The 20,172-nt window shown below is 53.7% G+C and overlaps 2 protein-coding genes across 5 annotated transcripts; one reads left to right on the top strand and one right to left on the bottom strand.

The window, feature by feature from the left end:
- Positions 1 to 61: 61 nt before the first annotated feature.
- On the bottom strand, positions 62 to 14,060 carry LOC136499069 (uncharacterized). Of its 3 annotated transcripts, none has more exons than XM_066494766.1 (8): positions 13,603 to 14,060; positions 2,111 to 2,216; positions 1,941 to 2,008; positions 1,617 to 1,757; positions 1,263 to 1,304; positions 507 to 646; positions 320 to 433; positions 62 to 193 (listed from the first exon to the last, which is right to left on the bottom strand). In XM_066494766.1, the coding sequence occupies exons 1-8, from the start codon at positions 13,949 to 13,951 to the stop codon at positions 65 to 67; spliced, it is 1,089 nt and encodes a 362-aa protein (XP_066350863.1). In that variant the 5' UTR covers positions 13,952 to 14,060; the 3' UTR covers positions 62 to 64. The 3 variants fall into 3 exon arrangements, with proteins under 3 accessions (XP_066350863.1, XP_066350861.1, XP_066350862.1); XM_066494764.1 differs by lacking the exon at positions 13,603 to 14,060 and adding an exon at positions 3,009 to 3,501; XM_066494765.1 differs by lacking the exons at positions 1,263 to 1,304; positions 13,603 to 14,060 and adding an exon at positions 3,009 to 3,501.
- On the top strand, positions 4,074 to 5,684 carry LOC136499071 (uncharacterized). 2 transcript variants are annotated; one of them, XM_066494770.1, is made up of 4 exons: positions 4,074 to 4,202; positions 4,338 to 4,448; positions 4,963 to 5,016; positions 5,235 to 5,684. In XM_066494770.1, exons 1-4 carry the CDS (start codon positions 4,083 to 4,085, stop codon positions 5,682 to 5,684), a joined length of 735 nt encoding a protein of 244 aa, XP_066350867.1. In that variant the 5' UTR covers positions 4,074 to 4,082. The 2 variants fall into 2 exon arrangements, with proteins under 2 accessions (XP_066350867.1, XP_066350868.1); XM_066494771.1 differs by having other exon boundaries at positions 5,260 to 5,397.
- Positions 14,061 to 20,172: the final 6,112 nt, after the last annotated feature.

The raw sequence follows: 20,172 nt of genomic DNA, 5'->3' as shown, positions 1-20,172 counted from the left end.
AACGGTGTTTTCCTCTCACAACATTTCAGCATAAGCATCAGCATAGGCGAACAGGCCAAAAGTTTCAGGGACACATTTTCCACGCATGACGCATCACATCGTCATCGATGTATGGCCGTAAATTCCACATGAGGCAGTATCCCTCGAGCTCTGATGAAGGTGTTTTCAAGGACAATGCACTGACAATCTTTTCCTGTAGAAGAGAACGGCAGCCTTCGTTAATCAAGAGGGCGAAAGAAATAGAGCTGGGATGCCACAAAATGTAAAACGCGACAGCAAATGCACATTCTGGCTGGCACATGGATGTGGTTTAATTTACCTGCATCATGTAGTCAAGCTTCAGCATGTTGCGAACCATGACCATCACCGTAACAAATGATACATCCGTGTCCAACTGATCTGCACTTTTATCCTCCTCTTGTGTAGAAACACCCTGTCACCCATTTTCCATTTCACTTCATCGTTGCAGACAGCAAGTTAAGGAATATGGAAACAAAAAACTCTACCTCCATGGAGCAGCAATTGGTACTTAGCATGTTGTCAAGGCACTGACTGTCTGAAACTCCCAGAGCACTTAAACTGGCTGTTAGTGTGATGCCATAGACATTCTCGACTAGACATTCAAGCTCTTCAAGCAAAGTCTTAACTAGGAGAAAATAAAAGGAACACAAGGTCAATTAGAGCCAAAGAGTTTCACAACCATGTAAAAAGGTGATATTATAAACCCATAGCTCCAGCTTTAAAATATGAACCAAGGACAACAATCGCAATGATGCATATATCTTGGCCAGACGTTTTCCCTCTGTCTACTAATGGAAAGATAGGCAGCCCTTCTTCCTATTCTTAAGGAGGGGAGGGGGTAGGAGGGACTTGTGGCCAAACGTAGAGCCAAACAGCCATGTAAAGACCAAAACATGGTGGTAAACTGGTAACCGGTTAACAAATGAGTTGGTCTCTGAAAACAGTATCTTGACCAAATTGATATGGTCGCTCTATGTATGCTATCATTATTGCATAACATAAAATGCAGGATTATGATTGTCACTTTATACAGTAGTTAACGTTTCTCTGTCCAACATAAGAATAAATCCCTTTGGATCACAATCAAACGTTTGCTGCACCAATCTGACTGCATTTGACCACTCAAGCAGTCTATAAATTTTGCACAAGAATTGCAGCAAGGTCTTAGCACTAAAAAGTGCTTGTGAATATTGAACAGGATAAAGATAAACAAACTCATATAAGATACAAAGATCAAGTACCTTTCTTTATATGATGTTTAAGTCTATCTTCGCATGAGCTTACTGGCACAAGGAAAAGAAAATTTTAATATCAAACTGATTAAAGGGTATGCAATTATCATTAAAATTGAACAATTATGTTGTCTAGAGCTCATACTTCAACAAGAAATCCAAGAATAACAGCAGAATACATAGAATTAGGTCAAAAATCACAATATGAGAGAAAATTCTACAGTCAGGACCTTCCATAGTCCGTACTACTTCCGTTCAGGAAAAAAAAATCATGTACAGAACAAATTCATATAAGCGGGTCATATCAAACATTAGCATGTAAGAATAAAAAGGGTTGTTCACAAACAAAGATATGTAACTCACGCTGATTTATGTTTGAGATGTTTTGGCAGTGAAGCCTGCAGCCAGCTTCAATATAGGACCTCATTCTGACAGTGCAGTTGGATTTAAGTATCTGATTCATGACATCTGATTCCTTAGGAATCTGTGGCCTACGAAAATACTCTGCAATAAGATTGTTCAGCGCCTCAGTCAACACAATTACAGAAAATTAACCGGTGAACAGTACATAACACCATCACAATGTTAAAGATTAAATGGCGTCCCAGTGGATAATATACACTGAACCTCCATGGCATATCAGTTCTCCCAACAAAAGAGGAAGGAGAGCGTATCAGAGTAACTAACCAAGCTCCTCACGAAATCTCCCAAGCAATCGCTCCCCAGATTCAGCGAGCTCCTCGAACTGAGCGACCCTGTGTCGCCACAGATGGAAGAATCAGCTTATAGCTCAGGTTAATGCAAATTTCAGTCAAAAAAGGAAACGGATTCCGTTCGCATAAGAGAGGATGAATTACTTGGTCATGAACTCCATGAAGACACCGTGGCAACTGCTCTCATCCTCACCCGCCACCTCAGGCGGCTGCGGCTGCGCGGCGAGCATAGCTGGAACCTCTCCCCTGCCTTCAATAGTGGTGGGTCCAGTATTTTGAGGTTGGGTATTAAAAGATATGAAGGGGGTTAAAAAAAAGTAACAACCTAAAGTTTAGTATTTGGCATATATACTACCACACAATTATAATTGCATAATATATAGCAGATATAACACATAATATATAGCAGATGCAACTGTGAGCACAAATGGACTCACAGTGAAATTGGTGGTTGCGAGTAGCAATTCTAATCAATGTTATTGATACAATCTTGATCTCTAATTTAATCAGCAGGATTGAGTATGTATTATTCTGATGATTTCTTAAGTGCGTAGCAGATTGCATGGATTAATAATCGTTAGTCGTTGCTGATGGCCTTGTTCCCTTGTTCAACGAATCAAAGCTTGGCCTTTCTGATTATTTTCACCACTGGATGACAGACTGGTTATTGTGTCATTATGTCTCTTGCTTCAAACCATTTAAAGTAAGCGTGGAGGCGTGCACCTCCAGTCCCACACTTAATCTCTGAACTATTCAGACCACTCGATAAGCTCTCCACTGTCTCACGATAACAACAATAGTTGCCATCACCATCTTGGTGATCAAGATTCAGTTTTCAGTGAAAAGATGTTGGAAGTTCTGTCTGTCTCTACCCGTATATTCCTGAGTCTAGTCTTTCTCTTACTTTGCCCTTATTCTCAATATTGAAGGGGTTTCAAAAAAATCAAATACTGATCTAATATCAGTAAATGGGAAGCCAATTGAACATTGAATTGATTCACAGTTGGTGCTGCAATCGATCAGAGACTCAGAGTATTCAAACCTGCTCGGCTGCTCCTCTTCCGTTGTTCGTTGTTCGGTGCACGGTGCTCGAGCCTCCTCGGTGGGACGGTGGCTCGGTGCCACACTGACGCGCCGACCTCGAGCCGCGGAGCCGCCGCCGCCGGCCTCAGTGGGTGCGAGCGTGACGACGCCCCTGGCTGCGGCAGCGCTGTTCCTGCCTCAGACCGCCCAGCCGCTGGCCACTGCCCGCCAGCAGGTGCGCGACGCGGCAGCCGACCAAGCCAAGCCGAGTGGAGAGCTGCCTGTCCGCCGTTGCCTGGAACAGACCTAGGCCCTGCAGCAAGCTTCAACGGAGCTCGCCTCGACGGCGACGGCGAGACGAGCAAAGTATAAATGTTTAATGGGCCAGATCGACACTTCGGGCCGACTTTCTGAGTATATGGGCCTACAGCCCATGTTCTATGGGCACATGTGGCTTTGATCCACCGCGCGGTGGCATCGGCTCCGTCCTGGTCTCCTGGACGAGGCATCGGCCGCCGCGAATGGAGAACGGCCGGCGAGGCGTCACGTGTCCCCAACCACGGCCTCACTCGTACTACTCCCTCGCCTTCCTCACCCTGCTCGTCGTCTCCCACCAGTTACCTTCGCCTCGCCGGACGCCGTCGCCCTCCGCTTCTGCGACTCTGTCCGAGGTGGCTACCTCCACATTGGCCTCCCGCGCGCTGCGGCCTCCGCACGGCCGACACCCTGCCGCCCCTTCGTCGCGTCCGCGCCTGCGTGCGCGTGCGCGCTCGGCAACCGCCGCCGCTGCAAGGGCGCGCTGCCGCGCGGTGGCTGCGGACGAGCGCCCGACCGACCCCGCGTTCCCCGAGGGCCAGAACCGCGGGATTTCCGGGTACGGACCGCAACGCGCCAACCAAACTGACCATTCGGATTTCAGACTTCGCCTCCGCATCGCCTCGCCGTTGTTGCGTTGGTTTGATTGGTCTGCGGTCGACCAGGGCGGTGGAGCGGCCGGAAGCGGACGTCGTTGTGATAGGCAGCGGGCTCGGCGGCCTGTGCTGCGCCAGCTTCCTGGCGAGGTACGGCCAGGACGTGCTGGTGCTTGAGAGCCATGACCCGCCCAGGAGGCGTCGCGCACTCGTTCGATATCAAGGGCTTCAGCTTCGATTCAGGGCCATCCTTGTTTTCCGGGTTCGAGTCCAGAGGCCCCCAGGCAAATCCACTTGCTCAGGTGAAGTGCTACGTCATTGTGCATAGCCTTTTGTCATTTTTGTAGTTGGACTTGGATGGACGGAGACAGACAATGGTATTGATCTAGGTGACAGCTTCAAATTGTTCTGATTTGTTTGCCTGCCAGCTGCCTCAGGTCCTTGATGCGTTAGGCCAATCAGTCCCTTGCGTGTCTTATGACTCTTGGATGGTTTATGTACCTGAAGGACAATTCCTCTCACGGATAGGACCAACTGAATTCCTCAAGGTAATATTTCTTGATTAGGCCATTCGGTACATTACTACAGTCTCAATTTTATCTTGTGCATTTTCTTGATTTTCTGCAAGTTGGTTCAGTACTCATTGGCATGTTTGATTATTGTCTAATTAATAACTATTGGGTATCCTCATAATCGATTTTTTGTGCGTATACTTATAATGATAATAATGAAGAAGCCAAAGAAGAGTTGTTTATGAATGATAAACAGACATGGCTCAATTTATGACCATTTCAATACTGTACAAAGGGGTCCTTGGATGATACCCGATTACCCTGGGATGTTGTATGCTCCACAGTGCACACTTAGTTGTTGTGATCAAAAGAGGGAAAAGGGGGGTTTCTGTTGCAATAGTTGGCTAAGATTTTCTGGGGTAACCAGCACAGATTATTAGATGCAGCAATGCTCTTTCATATTTAACAATATCTGTTGTTAGCATTTTGTTTATGTTGGGATGCTCCCTCTCTTGATTGGATCCTGAGACCTGACTTGTAATCGCTGCAGGACCTTGAGATGTTTGTTGGTGTTGACGCTGTCCAGGAGTGGAAAAAACTTCTTGTGAGTTCACTTCATATTTAGATTCATGGGTTTGGTAAAGTCTTTGCTAGATGTAGATGAACACTTTGAACTACTGAACAATGCATGGGTAATGCACTAGGTGTTATCCTCCTTGTGTGCTAGCACTCGCATACACTGTATCACACGAAGTTCGTAACTTAGGATGCTCTTATATTCCCTTAAAACATGTGCTAATACCATACTGAAAACAATCTCAGGATGCAGTTATTCCTATGTCTGCAGCTGCAATGGCTTTGCCTCCACTTTCTATTCGAGGCGATCTAGGCATTATATCTACAGCTGCTGGTAGATATGCTCCTTCGTTGTTGAAATCATTCATACAAATGGGACCCCAAGGAGCTCTGGGCGCTACAAAACTGCTATGTCCATTCAAAGAAATTGTTGATTCGCTGGGGCTGAAAAATCCCTTTGTTCGTAACTGGATCGATCTCCTGTGCTTTCTACTTGCTGTGTTAGTTGCTGAATTCTCACTCTTGGTAGTAGGAGAATTCTTACTCTCATCGAGAGAGGATGACACTAGGAGTTGGGGCAATTTTCTTGTCTATTTCTCACACAAGCTCACACAAATGCCATACCAACCTGAGGGGTTGGGGTTACATATTTATAGGCTGCTAGCCAGCCAAGCATATGCCAAGATGCTAGTCTAAGATGCTAGTCTAAGATGTTAATATGCTGTCCTAGCTAAGATGCTGTCCTCTAGTCTAAGATGCTGTCCTAAAAACAGAAAAACAGCCACAAGGACCATGACCATGTGAGCATCATAGCCCCACAAAGACCAGCCACACATGAGACTTATCCATCATTCTCCCCCTAAGTCTTGTGCGTCGTTTTGTGGGAGAGTTGAACCATCCCGGTCCTGGAGCAGAGCTCAAGGAACTTGATCCTCCCAAGGGGCTTGGTGAGCAGGTCCGCAAGCTGGTCCTTGGTGTTGATGTAGCTCGCCTTGATGCTCCCTTCCTCCAAACAGCCTCGGATGAAGTGGTACCTCACCCGGATGTGCTTACTGCGTTCGTGGAACACGGGGTTCTTTGCCAGGGCCAGAGCGGACTTGCTATCCACCCTGAGCTCTACCGCTCTAGTGTCTCTGCCGAGGAGATCACCAAGCAGTCGAGCGAGCCAGAGCGCCTGAGTCGAAGCGGTGGAGGCCGCTATGTACTCGGCCTCGCAGCTGGACAAGGCCACCACCTGCTGCTTGACCGACTGCCAGCTAACGAGGCACTTGCCGAGGAAGAAGAGGATCCCGCTCGTGCTCTTGCTGGTGTCGATGTCGCCGGCGTGGTCGCTGTCGCTGTACCCGACGAAGTGTGCCGCCCCAGGGCACCTCGGGTAGTAGAGGCCGTGGTCGAGAGTCCCCGCAACGTAGCGGATGATCCTCTTCACAGCCTGCTGGTGCTCCATCGTCGGTCGCTGCATGAACCGACTAACGTAGCCGGCGGAGAATGCCAAGTCCGGCCGTGTGTGGGCGAGGTAGCGAAGGCTCCCCACAAGACACCGGTACTGCGTAGCGTCCACCTCCTCCGTCGTGCTGTCGCGGCTCAGCTTCAGCCTCTCCACCATCGGAGTGAGAGCTGGGTTGCAGTCGGTGAGCCCAGCTAGCTCAACGACGCGCTTGGCGTAGGCGGTCTGTCGAAGTGTGATCCCAGAGTCATCCTGGTGTACCTCGATTCCCAGATAGAAGGAGAGAGGCCCCAGGTCACTCATCTGGAAGGTGGCCTTCATCTCTTCCTTGAATGCCGCCACCTCCGCATCTTTGGTGCCGGTGATCACCAAGTCGTCGACGTAGACACCCATCAGCAGGGCATTACCTCCATTGCCCCGTCGGTAGATGGCCGCCTCGTGCGGGCTTTGCTCGAAGCCCATCCCCTTTAGCGTGGAATCCAGCTTGGCATTCCACGCCCTCGGTGCCTGTCGCAAGCCATAGAGGGCCTTGCGCAGGCGGAGCACCTTGCCCTCCTTGCCGGGGATCGCAAATCCCGGCGGCTGGTGCACGTAGACCTCCTCCTTCAAGTCGCCGTTAAGGAACGCCGACTTGACGGCTAGCGCAAGGAGGAGTCGCACGGACTCCATCCGTGCCACGGGAGCAAAGGCGTCGTCGAAGTCGACCCCCTCCTGCTGCACGAAACCTCGTGCCACCAAGCGAGCCTTGTGCTTGACGATGGCGCCAGCTTCATCCCTCTTCAACTTGTACACCCACTTAAGGGTGATCGCGCGGTGACCACGAGGAAGGTCAGCAAGCTCCCAGGTGCGGTTCTTCTCAACCGCATCCATCTCCAACTGCATCGCAGCGCGCCATGCCGCGTGTCTCTCGGCCTCTGCAAACGACCGAGGCTCGCCGTCATCACACGCAAGGTGCAACTGCGCCTCCAGGTCGTGAGGCACCGGTCCCGGCACCGGCTGGTCGCCGAGAAGGTTCTCCACCGTACGGTACCGCAACAGCTCGCCGTCGTGGTACGCGTCGACGCGCTCCTCGTCGTGAGAGAGCGGAGTAGCGAGCTCAACCGGGCCGTGCTCGACACGAGCTGGTGGTGGAGTAGACGTGCCCGGAGTGGTGCCTGTCGGTGCTGGAGTGCGTGGCGTTGCCGGCTGTGGTGGAGCCGGCGAAGAGCTCATCGCAGCCGAGGTCCTGGCTGGAGAGCGTGGTGCTGTCGGAGTAGCAGGTGCCGGGGTCAGTGGAGGCTCGGAGACTGGGGTAGACGCGCTCGCCGAAGAAGAACTGCCTACTCCCCCAGCTCCCTCGAAGTGGACGTACTCGACAGTGAAGTCGTCGTACGTCGGAGCCGAGCCGTCGTCCACTGCCTTGTCCCACGCCCATCCTCGCCTTTCGTCGAACACGTCGCGCACCGTGCGCACACGCTGTGTCTTCGGGTCGAGGATGCGGTAGGCCTTCGAGCCCTCCGCGTAGCCGATGAACACTCCCGGAGTGCTCCTGTCGTCGAGCTTGCTGATGTGGCCAAGCTCCTTGGCGAACGCGAGGCAGCCGAAGACCCGCAAGTGGGAGACCGTCGGCTTGCGCCCATGCCAAGCCTCGTACGGCGTCCTGCCATCGAGCGCCTTGGTAGGCGAGCGGTTGAGGATGTAGACGGCCATCACCACCGCCTCGCCCCAGAAGACAGTCGGCATCCCCCTCTGCTTGAGGAGGGCCCGAGCCATCCCCACAACCGTCTGGTTGCGCCGCTCGACGACGCCGTTTTGCTGCGGGCTGTACGGCGCGGAGTAGTGGCGCTGAATGCCCTCGTCAGCGCAGTACAACGCGAATTCAGCCGCCGTGAATTCACCGCCGTTGTCGATGCGCAGCACGCGCAGCTTGCGGCCGCACTCCGCCTCCGCAGCAGCCTGCGCGCGTCTGATGGCGTCCACAGCCTCTCCCTTGCTGCCGAGGACCATCACCCACATGTAGCGGGAGAGGTCGTCGACGAGCAGCAGGAAGTAGCGTCGTCCTCCCGGTGTGGCCGGTGTCACCGGGCCACACAAGTCCCCGTGCACGAGCTCGAGCCTCTCCTTGGCTCGAAAGCTCGCCCGCTGGGGAAAAGGGAGTCGCCTCTGCTTCGTCAACACGCAGACGTCGCAGAGCTGCTCCACATGGTCGAGGCACGGCAGGCCTCGCACCATCTCCGTGGCACTGAGCCGCTTCAGGGCCTCAAAGTGAAGGTGCCCGAAACGCTCGTGCCACTGCCACGCCTCGTCGTCCCGACGAGCAGCGAGACAGAGGGGTTGTGCCACCTGCACGTTAAGGACGTAGAGTCGATTTGCGCTTCTAGATACCTTGGCAAGAAGGCGACGACGACGATCCCAAATCGTCATGACTCCGTCCTCAACCACCACGCGCGAACCGTTCTCATCCAGCTGTCCCAAGCTGATGATGGAGTTCCTCAACGCGGGGATGTAGTAGACTCAGGTGAGCAGCCTGTGCTCACCAGACACGGCGGTGAAGATGATGGAGCCGACGCCCTTGATCTCCACGCCGGAGGCATCCCCAAACTTGACGGAGCCTCGGACGCTAGAGTCAAGCTCGGTGAAGAACTCCCGTCGACCAGTCATGTGATGGGTGGCGCCGGTGTCGAGGCACCACCCGTCAGTCTTGTCGTTGCCGGAGCTGTCGCCGAGGAGGGCGTGTGCTTTTGGCTCGTCAAGGTGGAGGAGAGCCGCTGCGGCCGGTGCCGCTGGAGGTAGCTCGATGCTGGCATGTGCCATGAACAGAGCCGGCTCCTCCTCCGCCTGTGCGACGTGGGTCTGGCCGTGTCGTGGCTGTTGACAGTCCTTGGCCCAATGGCCAAGCTGGCCGCAGTTGCGGCAGGCGTCGTCTCGTGCCGGCTTGTGCCTGCCGGCGGCGCCACCCTGGGCGCCTCCGCGGGCATCACCCTCGGCACGTCCTCGCGCCCCGGCCTGGGCGTCTCTGCGCGCCTTGCGTGGCTTGCCACGCTTGCGGCCGCCTGTCGCGGAAGAAGGCTCCCCCTTCCTCCGGTCACCTTGGCTGGCAAGCCACTGCTCCCGAGTAGGAGCTTCCCGCCAGTGGTGATGGGCCCCGAGAGGGACTGTGGCTCATCGCTGTCGACGACCTTGAGGCGACCTATCGCCTCCTCGATCGACATCGTGGAGAGATCCAGCAGAGACTCGATCGAGCGAGCCATCTGCTTGTACTTCTCGGGGACGCAGCGGAAGAGCTTTTCGACAGCTCTCTCCTCGCCGTAAGTGTCGTCGCCGAACTGCACCATCTTCTGCAACAGAGTGTTGAGACGGAGAGCAAAGTCATCAACGTCCTCACCTGGCTTGAAGGCCAGGTTCTCCCACTCCTTGCGAAGTGCCTGCAGTGTGGACTTGCGGGCGCGGTCGCTGCCGATGCGTGCCGCAGCGATGGCGTCCCAAGCCTCCTTGGCAGTCCGCTTGCTGGTAAGCGAGAACTGCATCTCGGGCGGGACTGCAGCGATGAGAGCATCCAGCGCCCGTCGATCTAGGTCGTAGTCGACGTCGCCATACCGGACTGCCTCCCACATGTGCCGCACCTGGTGCTTTACCCTCATCACCGCAGCCCACTCGACGTAGTTGGTCTTGGTGAGGGTAGGCCACCCACCGCCGGGACCGACGTCCCTGACAACAGCCTGGAGCCCGTGGTAACCACGGTACCGATCCGGGGAGAGAGAGCCACGCTGCCTGTGAAGGCCGCGCTCTCCATCGACCCGTCGGTACCGATCCGGGGAGAGAGAGCCACGTTGCCTGTGAAAGCCGCGCTCTCCATCGACCCGTCCGCCACCGTTGCCGTGCGCGCCTCCTCCAGGAGCGCCACCGCCGTGCGCGCCTCCTCCAGGAGCGCCACCGGCGCGTTCGCGCCTGTCTGGGCTGCCACCGCGCTCGTGGGCGTGCGCGGCTGCCCCAGGAGCGCCACCGCCGTGCGCGCCTCCTCCAGGAGCGCCGCCGACGCATCCGCGCCTGTCTGGGCTACCGCCACGCTCGTGGACGTGCGCGGCTGCCCACTGCGCCGCCCGCGCTCGCGCTGCCTCCCTCCCTAGCAGCTCGAGGTCCGCGTCGGCGGTGTCGTCAGCGGAAATGGAGCTGCCGATGCTGCCGCGCAGAGCCTCGACCTCCGCTGCCGCCGCACGCGCTGCATTCGCCGCCGCCGCTGCCTCCGCCTCCGCTCTGGCTGCTGCCAGCTCCGCCGCTGCCAGCCTCGACGCCCTTGCCGCCGCCGCAGCGGTCTCTGCCGCCGCTCGCTCGCGTTCCTCTGCCGCGGCAAGTTCGGCCTCCTGCCGACGCCGCGTGCTCGAGGCGACCGAGCGCTGAGACTGCCCTGCGGACATGACGCGCTACCGGGGGGCTGCTGCGTGGGGAGAGGGCTGCTTCAGACGAGCTAGGAGAGGAGTGAACAGGAGCGACCGGAGGAGCTGCTTCTGCCAACAGTTGGGGCTGTTGTGGGGCTGGGAGAGAAGATGAGCAAGAGATGCTCAGGCTACAGGATAATATGGCTCTGATACCAGTTGTTAGTCGCTGAATTCTCACTCTTGGTAGTAGGAGAATTCTTACTCTCATCGAGAGAGGATGACACTAGGAGTTGGGGTAATTTTCTTGTCTATTTCTCACACAAGCTCACACAAATGCCATACCAACCTGAGGGGTTGGGGTTACATATTTATAGGCTGCTAGCCAGCCAAGCATACGCCAAGATGCTAGTCTAAGATGCTAATATGCTGTCCTAGCTAAGATGCTGTCCTCTAGTCTAAGATGTTGTCCTCTAAGATGCTGTCCTCTAGTCTAAGATGCTGTCATAAAAACAGAAAAACAGCCACAAGGACGATGACCATGTGAGCATCATAGCCCCACAAAGACCAGCCACACGAGACTTATCCATCATGCTAGAGTTAAATCTGATGGTACTCTTTCTGCAGAAATGGTAATCTAAGTTCCAACATAAAAAACTTCCTCTTGAGTGCTTTCCCAAACTTTGGCACATGATGAAAATTGTGCATTGTAGGATGTGAGCAAATTCATTGCCTTGCCTGTATCTGGGAATCTAAGGTTGCGGCATCCTCGTTACTACATAAAATGAATGTGCAGTGCATTTAGATTTTTCTGATATGACACTATCCAGAACTAATAGATCATAATATGCATGAGCATTAAATGCATTAACGAAAACTTGCATTATGTGTTTGTTTTAAACAAGTTTCTGTCCTATCAATCGATAGATGTAATAATCTATTTCCAAATCTGTGTGACTACTACTATCAGTGCATAGATTCTGGTGGCGAGGGCCAAAGGAGATAGGGAACATGGGAGTATTGTTGTAACACTACCCCTTCATTGTTGGCCCCTGGGATCCCAGCATAGGTAAGCAAATAGCTTACCAGCACACCCACACACTCACTTTGGCTAGAGGTAGAAGAAGAGGTGAGCACAGCACACACACACTGCTCGGGCTGCAACAGCAGCTCTGAAACTCTGAATGTGGCAACTGAATTGCCCTTTTGCATTGCCCTAGGTTTGGTATATATACAACTCATGTACCAACTATAAGGTACACATGAGTATGGCTGAGTACAAGCCCAACTACTCCTAGTACTACAAGTACCCTGCTTAGATCAGCCCACTACCAAGACATGGCAGATGCAGTTTCTACCAACTACTAGTACTAGATGGCCTATTGCCTTACATTCTACAGCAACAAGGAGCTGACCGACCGCCTGCTCCTGATTGTAGAATCAGAGAAAGAGATCACCATCAGATTATGTCTCACAATTCTTCCCCTAATCCTGCTGCTAACCTGAAGCCTTGACCTCATTCATGCCAATTATCTTCCATTCCAATAATCCTGGCACGCCGCCGTGCCCGCTGCGACATACTCCGCCTTACATGTCGACAGCGCCACGATCTTTTGCTTCAGCGACTGCTAGGCAATGGGGGCCACTCCAAGGAAGACGAGCACACCAGAGGTGCTTCGTCGCCCGTCGATGTCACCTGTCATGTCTGCATCGCTGAAAACCGTGAGCTCTGGCTCACCTTCCTCTGTTTTGGGTAAGGTGCCTCACTGAAGACCGTGAGGCGTAGCCCACCCTTGCCGCCGTGCTTGGGGAAGATGATCGCTTGATCGAGCATCCCCTTGACGTAGCACAGCAGCCTCTTCACCGCCGTCCAGTGATCCTCGCGCGGGTCCTCCATGAATCGGCTGATGTACCCGACCACTAACGTGATGTTCGGCCTAGTGTGCGTGAGGTAGTGAAGCCCGCCGACGATACTCCGGTAGCGCGTCGCATCCACCTTCGCCGTCGTGCTGTGCTTGGACAGCTTCAGCCGCTCTTCCATCGGAGTCACGCACGGCTTACACTCTGCCATGCCGCCATGCTCCAGCAGCTTCTCCGTGTAGGCGCGCTAGCCTAGGGAGATGCTTTGCTTCCCCTGCCTCACCTCGATGCCGAGGTAGTAGGAGAGCGCGCCCACATCGTTCATTCGAAAACGAGCAGCCATCTCGCGCTTGAAGCTATCGATGTCCGCCACGCGCGCTCCGGTAACGATCAGGTCATTCACGTACACACCGACGATGACCTCCTCCTTCCCTCGTCGCCACGTGTAGAGTGCGTGCTCCGTGGCGCAGCGGTTGAACCCGGGCTCGTGTCGAGCTTGGTCTGCTCAGCGCGTCAAGATTTGCATAAACAGAAACCACCCCTCCGGCATCGGGTACAAACGAGCAAATATGCAAGAAAACGCAGATTGCAGCGGGAAGGAAGACAAGCCCGAATCCACAAGCCCGAATCCAGACGAACAAATAAGCCGACGGTCCGCCAAGGAATCCCAGACATGGACTTCTAACAGACGCATCACGCAAATCAGCCGAAGAAATCCTTGTGAATCCCATGAACTCTCATGTTTCACGGCATAAAACGCATCCAAACATGCAGAGCAGCGGGCCACAACATGAACAGCCTTCAATCGGACTAAAACCACGCGCAATTTCAACGCAAAGCATAGCACCAAATCGAGCCCAAAAACAGGGACCAAACGCGCCGAGGCCCCGCTCAGAATCATCCAAATCCACAACCAAATCTCCAACAAGCGCAACCCGGGCACCAGAAATCTTACCGGAAACGAGGGAGGACAGCCAGTCCACGACCTCCCGCCTGGACCGCCACCTCCTCGGAGCGCCGCCGTCCGCCCCGGCAGCCGCCAGGGGCGACCGTGAGGGCGACGGCGCGACGGCGACCGCCCCCGCGGCGGCCGCGAGCGCGCGGAGGAACCGCCCCTGCACGGCGTACGACATGTGACGCGGGCTCCGCTCCCGCCCCACCACCGCCAGCTCCTTCGCCTCGCCGTTGCCGCGGAGGTAGTAGTGCACGAGGCGACTGCCACGGTCGTCGGACACCACCACCTCCTCCCACTGCGTCCACCGCCCCCTCGCCGCCGCCAGGGACGCCTTCGCTGCCTCGTCCATGGCCGCCGCGGCCGCCGCCGTGGAACGCTAACCCTAGATAGGGCTCGGCTTGTGCTCGCGTGTGGTGCGTCTCGCGTCGCGTCTGGAGAGGTGAGGCCTCGCACGAGGGAGGGTCAGATTTGGGGAGAGAATGATGTCATGTTCGCTCGTTGGTTTCAGCCAGTCCAAATCAGTCAGTCAATAGTATTTTTTTCTCACAACAAATTAGCACCAGCTAGTCCAAATTAGCCCAGAAACTAACCAGCAAACAGGCACAATGTGGAGACTCCAGGTTTTAAAGAAATGGTACTATTTGCTAAAAGTTTTCTATTTTTCATGTCAGGTCTCGTTTTCATGCCCATATATTCATATCAATCCACATGTTTTAAAGTAGATTAGGGTGAAATTAAACAAAATTATATTCCATTTCACTTTAACATATGTGGATTGAAGTAGATATACATGTATCAAGCAAGGCTAAGTTGGAAAGGTTAGTTTTGGGGTCCATCTCCGTTTCACCATCCTGGACCGGTGGATCAAGATTTAACGAACATATTGTTTTCTTCTTCCTACCACCACTCACGCCCAAGTGACTGTCGCGCCCTTCGCCTCATACTCGTCCCGCCGCCGCCCACGCCCCGTCGCGGCGCGCTAGGGTTGTGCCGGAGCTCTGCGGTGGCCGCCTTCTTCCCCCTCCTTTCGCAGCGAGCTACGGCCATGGAGCTCCCCTGCCTCGACCTGGCCTGGCCACCGCTAGGGCCCCTAATCGCTCTGCCACCATCCCCACCGTCTGCCCAGCCTTCCTCCCCCCAAACCTTCCCTTTCTAAGCTCGTCGGAGTTGGGAAGAGGAGAGGAAGAGCTCGTTGGAACCCTAATTCCGAGATCCAAGAGGAGGATGAGTAAGAGGAGGAGGGGGAGGAAGCCTACCTCGTCAGGTCCGCCCAAAGCCGCCGTCCATGGCGCGGTGAGGCGCGGGAAGGAGCTCACCGGGAGGTCATCGGGCGCCGGGGAGAGAAAGAGAGAGAGGGAGCGTGCGGGGAGGAGATCCTGTCGTCGTGCGGGGAGGAGATCTGGTCGCCTGCGCGGAGAGAGTGTGCGCAGGGAGGAGGCTTAGACGTGGGTGACTGACGGATAAGCACCTTATCAGTCGCCTGCGTTAGAGTATTTATGTTAGTTTTGACCTCAGGTTTTTTAAAACACTTACTTTTGGCTATATCTTTGGCTAAACGTTTATCATGAAAGATTTTTACAAAACCCAGATCGGTTGTCCATGCTATAAGAGTTGGTATTCCCTTTCGATGGTTTATTAGCTCTAGCGATAAAAAGCATACAACATTCTCTGTTTATCGTTCTTTTTTCTCACAGTTGTCTTGACAAAATCGCTCGATATAATCCCCGAACCGCCATTGCTCGCCATCCATGTTCCCGCATCCATCTTTCACGCACACCTTTTATATCTAGCGCGAGCAACCTTTGTTGAGATCATGGTTGTAGTAGTTTCATTTCTATGTGTAGGACTCAGTGGGAAAGACGATGATGTCTTTGAATAAGGCGCGTCAAGAAGTAGTGGAGGCCGATGGTGTTGTTATTGGTAGCAGTGGCAGGTCAGGTGAGCAGGGCGGATTCCTAAGCACCATGGCATCCAAGATTGATGCGACGATGTCCAAGACCAATGGCAGTGGCGAGGTCAGTGCAACTATGGTCTCCGGTGACATGGATGGGAAGAGGTATGTTAACGCATATCCAGGTTAGGAGGGTGGGTTCCTTGCTCCATCACATCTAAGATCGGGATGGCAACGATGATGTTTGGTGCTAATGGTGGCAGTGGGTGGCAATGCAATTGTTGTGTGTGGCAATGGAACAAGCCAACAAGGAGGCCGACAATAACGGTGGCAACTAGATCTTCTAGAAGTTACTCTATAGCTTGCCCCTTGCCTATCGCCGGCATCAGGTAGGGATCAAGGAGTATATGTTCTCCCTGTAGCTAGTTTGATCAAGAAAGTTTGCATCTTTGTAGTGTATCCTTTTGTTTGACTGATTACTTTGTGTAGGAGTGAAAGGTCCTAATATGGCTAGAGGGGGGGTGAATAGCCTATTTAAAAATCTACAAACCAACTAGAACAATTTGATTAGTGTGACAAATAGCGAAGAGTAAACCTGCTCTAGCTCTACAAGAGTTGCAAGCCACCTATCCAACAATTCTAGTTGCTATGATCACTAGACACACAATTCACTAGGTCACTACTCACTAAGAGCTCTCATACTTGCTACACTAAAGAGCTCCACTAAATGAACTTAAGCTACAAAGCAAGCTCTCAATTCTAGCTACACTAAAGAGCTTACTACAACAGTTTGCGGGTATGTAAATGAGTAAGTAAGGTGATTATACCGCCACGTAGAGGAGTGAACCAATCACATGATAAATACTAACTCAATCACTGGGAGAATACCAAAGGGCAAGAGACAACTAATTTTCTCCCAAGGTTCACGTGTTTGCCAACACGCTACGTCCCCGTTGTGTTGACCAACACTTGGTGGTTCAGCGACTAAGAGGTATTGCACGAACCTCATCCACACAATTGGTGTCGGTGTTTCGAGTAAACACCAACAAGTAAATTTGTATTATTGCATGTCTGGCTCGGATGGTGTGCTAAGAAGGCACAAGGTTTATATTGGTTTAGGTAGAATATCCCTACGTCCAGTTCGTGGCTGCTGTTCGTGTTACTAGCACTGAAAAGTTTGTCGTAGGGGTTAAAAATGGGTGAGAGAGGGACGGGTCCCAAGTCTCTGATGGAAAGATCGACTGGGTGCCAAGAGCTCGATCGTTACTCAGCTATGTGTTCGAGGTTCGATGTTAGTGGTTCTGCTACTGTGCGGTGTGTTGTGAGTTGAACTGATGTCCCTTAGTGGGACGCCTTGCTTTCCCTTTTATAGGCCAAGGGAAAGCACAGGTTACAAAATGGGAGAAGATAGGAGAAGAGAGGCGAAGGAAGTCCATCAGGGTCGCCGGCCTTTCTTTTCCTCCGTGCAGGCCCCGCTGACATGGCAGGCGGCGACAGGGATAGCCCCATGCCGGGCGCCTATCCGCTGACATTGCCATGCCCCCGTGTCTGTCAGTGGGTCACAACATCCCGCTCTGTCCCGGCGGATGGTGCGGTGATCCACTGACATGGTAGGTGGTGACAAGGATAGCCCCACGCTGGGCGCCTGTCCGCTGACACTGCCATGCCCTAGTGCTTGTTAGCGGGTCGTAACGTCTCGCTCCATCCTGGTGGACGGTGCGGCGATCCAGCGTGCTGGTCAGCGGTCGTACAGGGATTGGGCAACATAGTGGCCACGCGTCCATCACTGTGGGTGATGTGAGTCCCCTGTAATGACATGTCATGGAGACGGGTCATGCTGAGACGTGATCGCTTCCTGCATGGTGCTAGAAGTTTGACTTCAGGATCGTAGTGGTTGGCGACGGCATGAGCTTCTGTTAGGAACTGTGTCCGAGGGGTCGGGCAAGGCAGCACCAGCCCTTAGACGTCGAGCGCCTCAGACGTCGGGCGAGATGGAGCCAACCCTCAGACATCGGGCAAGACAGAGCTAGCCCTCGGACGTCGGGCGAGACAAAGTCAGCCCTTAGACGTCAGGCGAGATAGAGCCAGCCCTCGAACGTTGAGCGAGACGGAGCCAGCCCTCAGACGTCGAGTGAGATGGAGCCAGTCCTCAGATGTCAGGTGAGGCGGAGCCAGCCCTCGAGGGTCAAACGAGGCAGAATCAATCCTCAAGGGTCGGACAAGGTGGAGCCAACCCTCAGGGGTCGGATGAGGCGGTGAGAGGTATAGTCATGCTCTTGTGTGTTCAGATGAATCACCGTTGACAGTTATTAGCTCCTCCTCTTCGGGTACCCTAGTATTTGGTCCCCAACAGTAGCCCCTGAGCTCTCGGGTGATTTAGGTAGAATCACTTGGGGGATTTTTTGACTTGCCAGTGGGTGTGCGTGAGCGTACCCGGTGGGTGTAGCCCCGAGCCCTCGGGTGATTTAGATAGAATCGCCTAGGGGTTTTGACTTGCCAGTGGGTGTGTGCAAGCGCACCTAATGAGTGTAGCCCCCGAGCCCTTGGGTGATTCGAATAGAATCACCTGGGGGGTTTCTGAAAGGGAGGACCCTAAAGGTCTTGGCTTTCCTTTGTCGCCCATGGTGTGTCTCGGGGAAAGGTGACTTCCCCTTGCTAAGGTCGGACCCTTCACGGGTATGGCTATGAGATTTAGTGGTTTGCTAACTGGATGGTTCGATTGGAATCCCAGCATCCCATTCGTATGGATCTAGTAAGGGCCAGTCTGGTTGAGACTCGATCGTGGGCCAAGATGCCCGTGGCATTCACGCGCCTAGGTATTGACTGCTTGCGGGGGCCCATTCCTTTCCATCCCTTATCATAGGGGTGCTTGGAGTGGCTGTCGAACCCGTTGATGGGCAAACCATCAAACTCCTAGGCCCCTACGGGTCGTTGAGGCATTTTTTTATCCGTATTCCTCTTACTCGTAACGAGTCTCGGTCCGCTCGGGGAGGCGAAACATCCAGCGAGTTTCCCAAAGGAAAGGATAGGGATTGCACGCGCATATCCAGTGATGTGACGTTATGGCAGATCGTGGCAGGCACGGAGATCTAGGCGGACGGTTGGTTTCCTTGCATCCGTCGCCCCTATAGAACCAAAGGGTTCGCCCCTAGGGTTTCATACTTTGCCTCTTTGCCTTCGCATCTGCAACCTCCACCGCCAATCACCCACTTTTTCCTACCTCCACGTCCTAGCCGCCATAGAACTCTCATCCACCCGCCCCCATATTCCAATGGATCCATGGTGCCGCTCTGACATCACCCTCCAGCGCATGGAGGGCCTTGTCTGCCGTGGTCTTCTCTGTGCACGGACCGCGGTCGAGGAGTGGATGCTGCTCGATAAGGAGGATGTGTCATCACTACTCAATGGCTATGCCATCTCGTTCATGCACTTCCATGAGTGGGGGTTTGCTACCTATCAGGTTCATAAAACTCAGGATCCCTAATGGGCCTACTCCCCAGCAAAAGCTTAGCCTAGCAAATGACGTTGCAAATGATGCATAACTCCTGGGCCAGCCCAGGAACCTAACGACATGCCAGAAGGGCGATCCAGTCTCTGGCCAGAAAGCCTGGTCGAGGAGGAGCATCACTCGCTTCCGATTCTAGCCCGCCTCTCCGACTGGGAGGCCTAGCCAAGGAGGAACAACGCTCGCTTCTGACTCCGACCCGCTTCTCCGACTAGAGGCCTGGCCAAAATCTCTGACTCTGACCAGAAGGCCTAGCCAACACCCACCTCCATGCTCTGACTCTGACTTGTTTCTCCGACCGGGGATACACCGAACCCCTGCTCATAGCTCTTCTCCGACCGGCGCAATCGGAGCCGACTGGGACCATCCGACTAGGGATGCCCGGTCGGTAAGGGCCCAGGAAATGAGCAGAGCAAGGTAGGACACTCGAGACAACCACAGTACTAAGGACCATACCCTGCACGCCTACAGGACAGTACTATCATACCATATCAGAAGGGTGCTCTGCAACCTTCTAGACATGTTAGAACCCAAACAGTGTTGAGGGCGCCGATATTTGCCCTACAGTATTATGGGCGCCATCAATTCCCATACTAGGCAAACACGGTAAGGCCCTCCACATGCATCTAGGGCATCCTATAGTGTTGTGGGTGTCGGCATTTGCCATACCTGTGAAACACAGTAAAACCTCCCACATGAGTCTGAACATCAACAGTATTGTGGACGCCTATAATCATCTTGTACCCAACGGCATGGGCAACAAGACTTAGTAGCACACTATCTCTCTCACTTGTAAGGCCATCCCCTTCATCTATAAAAGGGGATGTGCTCTCTCCAAAAAGAGAACGACTCGATTGACAGACGATCGATACAACAACAACACACGATTCACTCCAACTCCCTCTGCTAGACTTTAGAACTCAAAGGCTCTAAAGCTACACTGAGCATACGCACGTAGGAGCTTCCAGTCACTCTCGGGCACTTTGACCAGAGTCCGACCGGACCTCTTGCACCCCCATCTTACTCCTACTCAGTTTGTAACCCCACAGCAAACTTTGAGCACCTGGGCTCAGGAATAAAGTCACTGACCGACTCAAACTAGATGTAGGACACGTTGCCTAAACCAGTATAAACCCTATGTCATTGAGTGCTAGGCCACCTTTGATCACAACGT

This window comes from Miscanthus floridulus, chromosome 13, assembly GCF_019320115.1.
Source record: "Miscanthus floridulus cultivar M001 chromosome 13, ASM1932011v1, whole genome shotgun sequence".
Lineage (NCBI taxonomy): Eukaryota > Viridiplantae > Streptophyta > Magnoliopsida > Poales > Poaceae > Miscanthus > Miscanthus floridulus.
The sequence above is the reverse complement of the archived record's forward strand: the minus strand, read 5'-3'. Positions and strand labels throughout refer to the sequence as shown.

Coding starts and splice junctions, on each gene's coding strand:
- LOC136499069 (XM_066494764.1), bottom strand. CDS start 3,498: ATGCCTCGTCCAGGAGACCAGGACGGAGCCGATGCCACCGCGCGGTGG. Junction 2,009..2,110: donor TTCATGGAGTTCATGACCAA/GTAATTCATCCT, acceptor GTGGCGACACAG/GGTCGCTCAGTTCGAGGAGC. Junction 194..319: donor AGCTTGACTACATGATGCAG/GTAAATTAAACC, acceptor TCTCTTCTACAG/GAAAAGATTGTCAGTGCATT.
- LOC136499071 (XM_066494770.1), top strand. CDS start 4,083: ATGACCCGCCCAGGAGGCGTCGCGCACTCGTTCGATATCAAGGGCTTC. Junction 4,449..4,962: donor GACCAACTGAATTCCTCAAG/GTAATATTTCTT, acceptor TAATCGCTGCAG/GACCTTGAGATGTTTGTTGG. Junction 5,017..5,234: donor AGGAGTGGAAAAAACTTCTT/GTGAGTTCACTT, acceptor AAACAATCTCAG/GATGCAGTTATTCCTATGTC.